At 49.6% G+C, this 13179-nt stretch overlaps 1 protein-coding gene across 7 annotated transcripts in view; it reads right to left on the reverse strand.

The window, feature by feature from the left end:
- The window catches only part of CPNE5 (copine 5), a 99444-nt gene that overhangs the window by 53698 nt on the left and 32567 nt on the right, over positions 1-13179 (reverse strand). For all 7 annotated transcript variants that reach the window (XM_019029480.4, XM_055390308.2, XM_004043925.5 and 4 more), the window contains exons 4-7: positions 5488-5591; positions 3990-4029; positions 3700-3776; positions 127-186 (exon numbers count right to left, since the gene is read on the reverse strand). In XM_019029480.4, the coding sequence (XP_018885025.1) occupies positions 127-186; positions 3700-3776; positions 3990-4029; positions 5488-5591 (281 nt within the window). The remainder of the gene's footprint in view (positions 1-126; positions 187-3699; positions 3777-3989; positions 4030-5487; positions 5592-13179) is intronic.

Raw genomic sequence — 13179 nt, forward strand, 5'->3', positions numbered from 1 at the left:
CTGTCCCCAGATCAGGGCCAAATTCGCAGTGATGGGAGCAGGGACGAGGCCCAGACTCTGAGGCCCCCTTTGCAGAGCTGGCTGAATGTCTAAGGACTCCAGGGCCAGAGATGTCTGGCAACCTACCCGTTGGACACAGCTGGCATGGGTTTGCCCGTCCTGGAATTCAGGCTGAATGCGCCTATCCTGTGGAGAGAGAGGGGGAGAGAGAGCATGCCATGAGCTGAGTACCCCCACCCAGACAGGCCAGCGCACTTGGCATCCAGATGCTTGGAGACAAGCGGCTGCTCTGGAAGTCATTAAAACACGATCAAAGCCACAGGCCAGAGCAAGTGGAGTCCTTCTTCTGGGCAAATTCCTCTCCTTCAGTGGTTCTCAAGGTGGGATGCCCAGACCAGCAGCACCAGCATGTCCTGGGAATGTTATTAATAGGAATGTAAATTCCCAGGCCGAGCCCATACCCACAGGATCAGGAACTCTGCGGGGTGGAGCCCGGCAATCTTTGGTGACACTGGTACCTGCTGCAGTTTGGGAACCCCTGTTCTCCCTTTCCAGACTCCGCATCCAGACTGCAAGATGGGGAGACTGCTGGAAGAATCACATGAGATCATGATATGGGCTGAACTCTATCCCCCAAAATTCATGTATTGAAATCTTAATATCCAGGTCCTCAGAATGTGACTATATTTGGAAATAGAGTCTTTTTAATTTTTTTATTTTCATTTTTATTTTTGAAACAGAGTCTCGCTCTGTCACCCAGGCTGGAGTGCAGTGGCGTGATCTCGGCTCACCGCAACCTCCACCTACCAGGTTCAAGTGATTATCCTGCCTCAGCCTCCCAGGTGGCTGGGACTACAGGCACGCACCACCATGCCCGGCTAATTTTTGTATTTTTAGTAGAGACGAGGTTTCACCATGTTGGCCAGGATGGTCTCGAACTCCTGACCTCAGGTGATCTGCCCACCTTGGCCTTCCAAAGTGATTGGATTACAGGCGTGAGCCACCATGCCCAGCCTGGAGATAGGGTCTTTAAGGAGGTAATTAAGGTAAAATGAGGTCATGGCAGTGGACCCTAATCCAATGGCTGGTGTCCTCATAAGAAGAGGTGACTAGGACACAGAGGTGTACAGAGAGATGACAATGTGAAGACACAGAGATGAAAAAGAAGACAGCCATCCTCAGAAGACATGAACTCTGTTGACATCTTGATCTCTGACGTCTAGCCGCCAGAATTGTGAGAAAATCAATTTTTCTTATTTAAGCCACTCAGTTTGTGGTATTTGCCACAATGGTCCCAGCGAACTAACACAGATTTCACAAGCAAAACACTGACCCTCATGCCTGGCCCAAAATAGATGCCCAGTAAACAGGAGCTGTTCACAGGGTTTAGTCAGGAAGACAACTAAACTAAGACACGTGAAATCTTTGATGGGGTAAAAGGTCCACCTCCTCCTCCAACATTGCCGTCAACCTCTGTATTTTATTTTATTTTATTTTTGAGATGGAATCTCGTTCTGTCTCCCAGGCTAGAGTGCAGTGGTGTAATCTCAGCTCACTGCAACCTCCGCCTCCTGGGTTCAAGCGATTCTCCTGCCTCAGCCTCCCTAGTAGCTGGGACTACAGGCATGTGCCACCACGCCAGGCTAATTTTTATATTTTTAGTAGAGACAAGGTTTCTCCATGTTGGTCAGGCTGGTCTCAAACTCCCGACCTCAGGTGATCCACCCGCCTCGGCCTCCCACAGTGCTGGGATTACAGGCATGAGCTACTGCGCCCTGCCAACCTCTATATTTTAGATCTTGCTTGTCCTTTAAGGCTCAGTTTCAAAAGCCATCTCCATAGGAAGTCTCCCTCAATACTCCCCCACCCCCAGAGGGTGTTTCCTGTCACCAACGGTGGACCAGGTGAGAGCAGGAAGGAAACAAACCCAAATGACTAGTGGCTTTGGACCCAGGCAGCTGGGAGTTGGGAAGCACAGACACCCTCCCTCATAGGGCATCTCCATCCTGGCAACCCAGGTAAAGCCACAGGTGGGGGTGCTGCTGGAAAGAGCAGATGCTAATGGGTATGCTACACTCAGCACATGGTTAACACTGAAGTGGGCACAGGGGCAGATGTTCCTAGAGAAAGAATATAAAATTACGAATGAAAACTGTTAGAAATAAGTCCTAAGAGGGAGGGGCCTAGCAAATATGAATGTGAATTTTGTATGCTTTTTTGCAAGAGGCCCTCAAATTCTATAAGCTACAGAGACCCCCAAGACAGGGCTTTTCCCCCGTTCTCAATAAATGATAGCTATTTTCACTGTTTCCTAGGAACCCAGAGATGAGACCTTTTGGGGGCCAAGGAAACATTTCCAGGGGCCCTGAAGTTATCATGAGTTACTGGGGGTCGCGGGCAAGGATCTGGAAGAGAGACCACACACACACACATTGCAGTTATTATTATTATTTTGAGACAGAGTCTCACTCTGTTGCCCAGGTTGGAGTACAGTAGCCCAATCTTGGCTCACTGCAACCTCCTGGGTTCAAGTGATTCTCGTGCCTCAGCCTCCCGAGTAGCTGGGACTACAGGTGTGCACCACCACGCCCAGCTAATTTTTTTGTATTTTTAGTAGAGACAAGGTTGCACCATGTTGGCCAGGCTGGTCTCGAACTCCTGAGCTCAGGCGATCCATTGCCTTGGCCTCCCAAAGTGCTGGGATTACAGGCGTGAGCCACCGTGCCCGGTTCACACTGCAGTTATTGATCATGGTGAGGGGACAGCGTCCAGTGGGAACTTGGCAGAAGCAAGTGGGGGGCTGATGATCTCCCTTTCCCGGCCTCTTTGCCCTGTGGCCTGGATGCCTGTCCCAGTCTGCCCTCTCTTTCCTGGGCCCTGCCCAAGAGTGTCAACCTAAAATAATCAAAAGCCTCGGGATCCAGTTAAATTAGTTTATTTAAATGCAAAGTGTGAGGGTGGCCGTCCAGAGAAACATGGACACCAAAGAATGGTGACCAGTGTTCCCCAGTGTGGGGAAAGGTAAGAATCGTTTATACAGGCAAGGGCCCTGCCCCTGGTACTTCCTGAGAAATAGGGACAAGAGAGGTCACCCTCACCACCTGGCCAGCCCTGGCTGGTCCCTGAAGACATCATCAGGCTCCACTGTGAGAAGCCTTGGATTCCTCATCCCAGAGCCTGCTTCAGAGTAACAGCTTTTCCCTAAAAGCAAATTAAGGTCAGGGACCATCAGGGACAGGATGGGACGGGAGGAGCCTCACTGTACCCAGCTCTGGCCTACAAGCTGTGAACAATCTTAGGAATATGCTATGTGAGTAGAGCCCTGGGTTCAAATCCCAGCTCCCAGCTCTCCCTCTTCCTAGCTGTGTGTCCTTGGGCAAGTCACTTCCCCTCTCCGGGCTTCAGTTTCTTCTTCCACACTATGATAGGGGTCATGGTGGGAATAGACTATATGGTGTCTAGTCTATTCCCTCCTGGGCCTTCCCAGGAGATGGGACTCTAATAACGCAGCCTGGGTTCCCCTGAAATACCTGGATTACAAGCCCCGTGAGAGCAGTGAGGCATGGGGTCTCTTTATTCCTAATAACACTGCAGATGCCAGTCATAGCCAGCTGACTGCTTTGTCCCCATCCTGAGCCAGCCCCCAGCAGAATGGGCGGGAAGTTGGCCTACCACTGGGAAAGCAACCCAGACACTCACGTGAGGGGCTTTTCCAGGCGGCTCCCAGGGGACCCCACAATCTCTCCAAGGGTGCAGAAGGCCTGGCCCAGGAAATCCTGCATATCCAGGGAACAGAAGAGACCAGTGTCACCCACTCTGCTCACAGCTATCCCACCTCCCCCATCACCCAATTCCTGGAAGCGTGAGGGCCCTTAAATGACAGGACGCAGCGTCGGACACACATTCCATCACAGCAAAGCCCCAGGCTCACCCAGAGGATGGCATTTCAGAAACTATGGAATTGCTGAGCAGTCACTGGCAGAACTCACGTGTTTGGATAAATCAGGACTCTTAGAGTCAACGTCGTATCTGCAGGGGACACAGAGAAATGATGAAGGCAGCTGCGGACGTTCTGCCCAATCCTGCCTGGGTTCTCAAGTTGAGTCAGGGCCCCTGTCCCCCAAAAAACAGGTCCCAACACAGTGAATATTTCCAGGAGTAATGGCTGGAAGGCATGACAGGGAGCCTTCTGGGTGCTGGACATGTTCTGTCCTTGAGCTGGGTGACATCAGAGGGGTGGAAACGGATGTAAAAATGCATCGTGGAGTAGGCACAAAGATTTATGCGCTTCACTGTATATATGTTATACCTCATTAAAAACGGAAAAAACTAAATCAATGAGCTCTGTTCACAGGTGGCTAAGCCACCTTACCTTTCACTCCCTTCACTCACAGAGTTCTCCATCTTTGCTCTTTGCAGCCAAGCCTTGGCTGCCCTTGCTTCTGACCTTCCCTTATAGCTTCACCTTACCCAGGCCTGCCCAGCTTGCCCACAGGCCTGGTCACTCAAGAAGGAGGGAGGCATTGACACCTTCACCTCAGCCGGCTGCAGGCAGCATGATGCTACAGCTGGCCTCCTCCCCTCACCTGGGGCCTGCTCACCGGGGGCCTGCTCACCTGGAGCCTCACCTGCAACCTTCCCCCAGCATCTCCCACCCACCCACTGGCATCTCTGTGGCCAAACAGCCATGCTAGGCCCAGATGACTCCTGCTGAGGGATGGTCACTCTCTTATCAACCTTCTCCAAAATGTCACCAGGTGACTTCTCTACAATAGGCTGTGTTGACTCTCCTCAGCCTCAATACCTCCCATCTCTCCCTCCAAAGTCATTTCCTTCCACTGCATTCTTTCCTTTTCTCCCTAAGATCCCAAACCCCCTTCTTTCCCACTCTGACCACTCTTCTGTGGGGCAAAGACTTTTCAAACCATCCCATACCCCATAAAAACAACATCACAAACTTCCCAGCCTGTTTACCAAGACTGAAATTCCACCCTGATCTTTAATGTCAGGAGAAAGGCACTCTCATGTTCCGACGGATGCTGGATGCCTGAGCCCCATCAGCCAGGCCACCTCTGCAGGCGGGGAGGCTGCAGGGACCCTCTCCCAGAACACTCTTAGATGGAGGAAGCAGCCAGTGGGTACCTCCTGGTTGCCAGGGGAGAAAAGGGCTCCCAGAGGCACAGCCAAGAGTTGCCTTCAGGATCTTTCCTCAGCAGACATTCCCCAGCACCAAGCAGCTTGCCTGATGCCATCCCCAACTTAACTGAGACGAACTGGGGTGAATGCCATTGTTCTCTCTCTTCTTCCCCCTTTCCATCTCTCCTGGTAAGGGTGCAGGCGACTTCAGCTAATTGTCACTTCTATCCCAGGCCAACCCTGGGCTCCCACTAATTTCTCAGCTCCTCCCTCAACCACAGGTCTGTGGTCCTACCTGCCAGCAATCTTCCTCCCCACCTGGCTGCATCTTCAGCACCATCTTCCACTTACAGATCAAAACGGAGGTTCTGCTTCTCCTCGAAAAAGTAATCCACAATGAACTTGCGCACGAAGTCAGGATTGAGCGTGTTGTCGATGACTTCGGTGCGCCCAAACTGCAAGAGAAGATGGAGGGTGAACCTCAGGGCCGGGCTGGTGGGGCCGGCTGGTGGGGCAGGGGAGAGCACTGGGCTCAGAGCCCCTTAGTCCTGGTTCTGGCAGTTATGAAAGCCCTGTCTCTCCAGGCTCCTGACATCCATTCCCTCCCAATCAAAGCATGAGTTCTTCCATCTGACAGTGGAAGCCATGTACATTATGGCTCCAACCCGTACGGCTTCTCCCCATCTCCATGCAAGCTGATGGTCTTAATACCTGAGCAGGCCCTTCCCTTCACCTGGCCTCCCCGTCTCTGCCAGTGGCATATCCTCATTCCTTCAAGGCCTGATGTAAATGCCACCTCCTCCAGGAAGCCTTCCTGATTCCTCCAATCAGAGAATTTTATTTCTCTGAGCCTCCACCGAACTTGTGCCCCCTCCATGACCACCATTCTGAGAATTGATTCCACAATTAGGTGTGTACTTATTTGATTCCCCAATTGCAAACACAAGGGCATAGGCAGGGACTGTAGGAGACCACCTCCTAAAAGATCCCCACCTTTTGGTATTCGTGCCCTTGCATAATCAGCTCCTCTCGAACGTGGGCTGGACCTAGTGACACACTTGTACTGAACAGAGTATCGCACAAGTCATAGAATGTCACTTCCAAGGTTATGTTGTAAACAACTGTGACTTCCGTCTGGGCACCCTCTCTTGCTCTGTCTTGCTTGCTCACTTGATAAAACCAGCTGCCATGTTGTGAGCTGCCTTATGAAGGGGCGGCAAGGAAAGGAGGAGGCCCCAGGCTAATACCAGCGAGGAACAGTGGCTGTCAATCTGCCCATCCGTAAGAATTGGAATCCTGCCAACAACCACTGGGTGAGCTTGCAAGCAAATCTTGCCCAGTTGAACCTTGAGATGATTGAGGCCCCAGCCAACACCTTCACTGTGACCTTGTGAGAGACCCTGAGCCAGAGGACCCAGCAAAGCTGCACTCAGATTCCTGCCTGCTGTTTAAACCACTAAATTCTGGGATAATTTATTACTCAGCAATAGCTAACTAATTCAGAGACTGAATTGTCTTGGTTGCCCTTGCAGCGGATATTCTAGAATTTTGTACATAATAGGCAGTCAATAATTGAATCCCATTCAATTTTGCAAATGACTTTAGGCCAAATCACTCCCCATCTTTGGGCATCAGAATCACTTGGTAAAATACAGATTGTGGAGGGCCTCACTCCAGAGGCTCTGACTCAGTAGGTCCAGAGTGGAGCCTGGGAATCTGCATTTTAAAAGTCCTCAGGTGATGCTGATGCTGTGGGTCTGGGGACTCCACTTTGAGAACCACTGGGCTAGGTGGTGTTCCACTGGGATCCAAGTCCCCTGGAGGCTCCATAGGCCATAGAGGAGGGCAGAATGGGCACGATTCTAGGCCAACCATCCCATCAAAGCGGCTCTCTTTTATATCTGCTCAATACAGTAGACATTTTGAGCAAAATTTTTGTTTCAAAAAAGGGGTGAGGGGCTAAGAGGTGAAGTTTAAACCCACTGCATTTACAATAGACTATCATTCAGCCTTAAAAAAGAAAGGAAATCCTGTCGTGTGCTGCAACATGGGTGCACCTTGAGATTACGCTAAGTGAAATAAGCCAGTCACAGTAGGACAAATAATGTATGTGTCCACTTACAGGAGGTATCTAAAGTGGCCAAATTCATTGATGCAGAAAGTAGAATGGCAGTGACCAGGAGCAGGGTGGAGGGGTATAGGGGGAGTTGTTTATGGGTATAGGGTTTCAGTTTTGCAAGATGAAATGTTCTAGAGACCTGTTTCACAACAATGCAAATACATTTGTAACTCTACTGAACTGTACACTTAAAAATGGTTATGATGCGGCTGGGCGCGGTGGCTCACGCCTGTAATCCCAGCACTTTGGGAGGCCGAGGTGGGCGGATCACGAGGTCAAGAGATCCGTAAATTCAATAACAATCTTACAATGCATAACCCCTGTTCCAAAAGAGTTCCTGCATTCTCCTCTCCTGCTCTTATTCTTGATGAATACCTCCTGCCTTCAGACAAAAGGAACATGTCTCTTAATGGCTTTCTTGCAAAATATTCCAGGTAAACACCCAGGTTTGAGAAAATCCTCCTTTAAGGAAGGGACTTACTTCCTTTCTCTCAATACACTTGCCCTCCTCCTTCAACAACCTCACAGCATCCCTCTAGTAGGATTTTAGATAAGGCCCAGCCCAGAAGGAGCAGACATCCTATATGCAGTTTTCCTCCCCACCCCACCCCACCCCCATCCTGGCCAACATGGTGAAACCCCGTCTCTACTAAAAATACAAAAATTAGCTGGGCGTGTTGGCACACGCCTGTAGACCCAGCTACTCAGGAGGCTGAAGCAGGAGAATCGCTTGAACCCAGGAGGCAGAGGTTGCAGTGAGCCAGGATTGCGCCAATGTACTCCAGCCTGGTAACAGAGTGAGACTCCGTCTCAAAAAAAAAAAAAAAGGTTATGATGGAAAATTTTATGCTATGTGCTTTTTTCCCCCAAAATTAAAAAACAAAAAACATTAGCTAGGCATAGTACCATGCACTTGGGGTCCCAGCTACTCAGGAGGCTAAGGTGGGGGGATGGTTGAGCCCAGGAGGGTGATACTGCAGTGAGCTATGATCACACTACTGCACTCCAGCTTGGGCAATAGAGAGAGACTCTGTCTCTAAAAACAAAAACAAACAAAAAATCCACCACACTGTATGCTCCATGAAGGCAGAGGTGCTGTTCGTTACAATATTTACCAGAGTCTCAAAGTAGTAAGACAGGCAGGTGCAAAGCAAAGTATTTTAAATGGGCATTAATCCTTCTTAATAATCTTGAGTGTCAGAGTGTCAGTCTTCCTTGATGGGGCTCTGCAGTCCAGGAAAACACCAGCACATGGGCCCCTCACACATGTGGTAGATGAGGCCCTGGGTTACCTGGGGCTTACCTTGAGTGTCCCCCCTACCCTGAATTAAGTTAGGAACTTCCAAAGGGGCTGGGTGCGGTGGCTAACACCTGTAATCCCAGCACTTTGGGAGGCTGAGGCGGGCGGATCACTTGAGGTCAGGAGTTTGAGACCACCCTGGCCAACATGGTGAAACCCCATCTCTATTTAAAAAAAAAAAAAAATTGAGCCAGGCTTGATGGCACATGCCTATAGTCCCAGATATTTGGGAGGCTGAGGCAGGAGAATCACCTAAACCCAGGTGGAGGTCGCAGTGAACTAAGATGACACCACTGTACCCCAGCCTGAGCGACAGAGAAAGACTCTGTCTCACTGGAGAGGGAAGCTCCCACTCCAGGTAACATGGGGTCATCTGAGGAGCACTAGATTTGGCATCTTTTGTCCCTCACTCCCTTGGTGAGTCAATCTCATGTTCCAATCAATCTCATCGGCTAAATCTCTTCCTTTGCTGTGGCCTTGGTCTGGCCTCATCACTTTCTCACCTTGTCACCTCGACTACCATGGCAACCTCCTAAGGGGCCCCCAATATGCGCCAATTCCTAATGCTTGGAGCCTCCGCTCCCTGGCCATCCTGTTCTCCAACTCCCCACCCCTCCTATGTGCGCCCATCATCCTCCTGAATCTCCAACGCTGCACTTACTGTGCGGCCTGATAATGATCTACTGAGTCTATTTCTACCCCTCTAGATTGTGAGCTTCTCAAGCAGGAGGAGAATCCAAGTTCTCCTCATCTTTGTAGCCCAGGACCTAACACAGCATTTAATACACAGTCTCAGGTTTAGATCATAATAGCTACTGTTTATTGAACACATACAATGCACCAGGAGCAGTTTTAAACATTTTGTGCCGTATGGATATTGACCGATTTTGCATCTATGTGTAAATTCATTTCAACATTCCTGATCACCTATATGTGTGTGTTGTTTGAATTATTTGAACTGGTTGCAACATCTTACTGGTTTCCTCATTAATTAACAAGCTTTGATCATAAATACTTGTCATGCTAATTTTAAACTTGTATGGCAGTCATGATTTTACCTTTTTAAAAAATATATGCTTTAACAGGTGCTTTTTAAAAATACCCATGCTCAGCCCCACCACAGACCAATTAAACACAAATCTCAGTGGGTGGGGCCTGAACAGCTGTGCTTTTTTAAAGTTCCCTAGGTGATCGTAATGTGCAGGTGGAGTTGAGAACCACTAATGAATGAGAAGACAGCAGGAGGAAGGAAGTAAACTAACATTTACTGAGCCCCTACTGAATGCTCAATAGCTTAAGTGCATCATTAAGTTATCTCATTCAATTCTCACAAAAATCCTGTGAGGTATTACCCATTGTACAAATGAGGAAACTAAAAATCAGAGAGGTTAAGTAACTTGCCCAAGATCACACAGCAAGGCAGAGCTGGGACCTAAACCCAGGTATATCTAACTCCAAAGCCCATTATATTTTCACTGCATCTAACTGTGAGGAGTCATCAAGCATTATGAAAATCAAATAAAGATGAGGTTTACTTCACAAGCATTTGTACAAGTCCCAGTATGTGTCAAGCAATGGAGAGGACATCAAACTGAATAAGACTGAGTTCCTTTCCCACTCCCTAAATTCAATAACAATCTTACAATGCATAACCCCTGTTCCAAAAGAGTTCCTGCATTTCTCCTCTCCTGCTCTTATTCTTGATGAATACCTCCTGCCTTCAGACAAAAGGAACATGTCTCTTAATGGCTTTCTTGCAAAATATTCCAGGTAAACACCCAGGTTTGAGAAAATCCTCCTTTAAGGAAGGGACTTACTTCCTTTCTCTCAATACACTTGCCCTCCTCCTTCAACAACCTCACAGCATCCCTCTAGTAGGATTTTAGATAAGGCCCAGCCCAGAAGGAGCAGACATCCTATATGCAGTTTTCCTCCCCACCCCACCCCACCCCCAGCATAGGCTCCAAGGAAAACACCCATTAAGGAAGATGACAAGGCTGCTTTTAAAATGGCACTTGCAGCTTCAATAGAGGGGAATACCCTAGAGATTGATTCTGCCTAAGAAGACAATGGAGCTCCCCTGGAAACAGGACACGGAGGGGAACTCCAAGCCCACCCCCAATAACTCCTAGAGCAGGAAAGGGGGCACATGAGCTAGGCTGGACAGCGACAGATTACTAAGACTCAGAGGTAGTTAAGACATGCAGATCACAAACAACCGCAAATCCACAATCTGGGGACTTACTGAAGATGTTTTATAGCCTTCATTACTTGGACGAATAACAAAGGGGAAAAAATGCTAAAACTTGGATTTTAAAATCTGAGAAGCCACCAGGTCCTGTCAGGCCCAATTTATACCCCATTAATGATGGCAGGAACACAACTGAAGAGACATTGAAAAAAAAATCAATTTGGCTGCTGTATTTCATTCTACATAGACTTATAGAGTTTTCAAGCCAGAAGGGACTTGGAGAGATGAGATATTAGCACCTGAGCACTGGGAACCACAGGATGGCATGCAATCTAACTGCTGTGCAGCAAATCCTGCTTAGGGAAGGAGCAGGGCGGTTAACCCCTCACCACCCGTAATACAGAGCGCAGCCAGCCCTGTTCATTCTGCCAGCTCCCTGGGCATGCCTGTCCCTGCTTCCAAGCCTTTCTGAGCTCCTCTGTCCACACTTTGGGCTCTGAGGATACTGGGAGTGGGGGATCCTCACGTTGCTCACAGACCACCAAACACTGGTAAGCACAGGAATTCTGATGAACAAAGGCTGAATGATGCCCAAGCAATCTGCATGCAGGATGTGATGCAGAGAGCCCTAGAGAATTGTTAGGGAAGGTGCGCAAGTGTGCACTGGGGAGGCTGAGGGATGAGAACTGGGCAGGAGGCTGAGTGACAGGGGAGGTGACAGGGGACCTCCCTGGGCCCCGGGGCTGGGACGGTCTCCTACTGGTCAGAAGGAAAGAAAAAGTACAAATGAGAAGGAAGCCTGGAAATGAGGGAATGTGCCTTCTGAAAGACTCTCTCCCTGGCAACAAAACTCAGTGGAAAAAGCTTCTGACATGCCCCAAAAGATGGTCCCGAGGGCTCCTAAAACCTCTATGACTAAGCTGCATGAATATCAATTAAGCAGCGTTAATTACATACCATCAGTTCCAGTGAGACCCTCAAAGTGAGGGCAGACTTGAAACTTCTTTCAGGACTAAATTAGGTGACTCTCTGGGACTCTGCTACACGTGACAGCTGGGATGTATGGGGCAGGTAGGCAGCAGTGTCACCAAACTGCCCTCAGAGGGAAGCCCAGAGCAGGGCTGAGGTTGAGAACCCAGGTTGGGCAAGCAAGGTCTTCATGCCCCACATCCAACTATGGGGCCAGGAGGGGACAGCCTCTGTCAAGACACGGGTGCCCAGCCTGTAGGGGGCTCTTGGGGCTGGCGGTTGGGCCTGGGCTGATTTAGAGGATGGAGAGTCTCGGGCTGCTGCCTGCTGCCCGCCCCAGCTCCAGTCTTCATCCTACAGGAGATTGCTTCCCTTTGAATAGCATCACTATCGTTCCCTCACCCTGTGGCTTCCAGTGGGGTTTGGCCAGTGGGAGACACTGGTAGGTGGGAGACAGGAAGAGACAGAGGTTGGGGTATTTCTTCCCACTCCTGCCCAGCCTCAGCTCCATGGTTCTGGGAGAGGCTGCTTCCCTCCAGGACCACAGACCCCACCAGGCAGGCCCTCCACCTCCCACTCAGAGAGCAGCAGTGCCTTCTCCCATCACCACGGCAAGCCTGGGTGGTCACAGCTCCCTGCTGTTGCAAGTCCCCAGGTGATGCTCTATCCCTTGTGGATTTCCCCAAGCTCATCCATACCCTTGAGAGAAATCTCTTCATTAAAATCTCTCCAGTTAAACCCTCTGAGTTTCTCTTTCCTGCTGGGACCCTCACTGATAAAATTTATCTCTCACAAACATGTTTACACACATACAATTTCCAACTCAATTGAACGTAAACCAAGACAGCCCCTGCCTCCACCCTATTCTGCTCAGACTCCAGTGTATAACATTCATGTCACCAAGAAAGTGCATGACTCCCGATCATGCAGCAAAGATACCAATGTCCTGTGCCAGCCCTTTGGGATGCGGGATCTCAGCACTGCTGTCCCATTTAAGGGCCTCACTGGGGGCTCTCAGGGGCCATGGCCCCCCAACACCTGCCTCCTCCACATTGTAGAAAGTGGCCATCCTGGCCCCATCCACATAGGTGCCAGAGTGAGGACTGGGGGATGGACAATTCCTAAATAAGAGTCAGGGTTTGAGGCTCCTAACCTGGGCTTTATGTGGGTTTGTGACATCCTGAAATTGAATGCAAATGTCTGTCTGTACATGCCTGCATTTTCTGGGGAGAACAGCCAAGGTTCCCTCAGAGGGAAGCACGTCTTCAAAAAGCTTTAAGAATCACTGGTCCTAGCTCTGAAGACAGGTCTTAGGGTTTCCCACATAAAGCAGTAAAGTGAAGTCGTTAATAGTGCAGAGTCTGCGGCCAGGCCTCTGGGTTCAAATTTTGGCTCTGCTACTCCCTGGTTATGTGACCTTGGGCAAATGCCTTTACCTCTCTGTGCCTCAGTTTCCTCTTCTGT

The sequence above is a fragment of the Gorilla gorilla genome, chromosome 5 (assembly GCF_029281585.2).
Source record: "Gorilla gorilla gorilla isolate KB3781 chromosome 5, NHGRI_mGorGor1-v2.1_pri, whole genome shotgun sequence".
NCBI classification, from domain to species: Eukaryota; Metazoa; Chordata; class Mammalia; order Primates; family Hominidae; genus Gorilla; species Gorilla gorilla.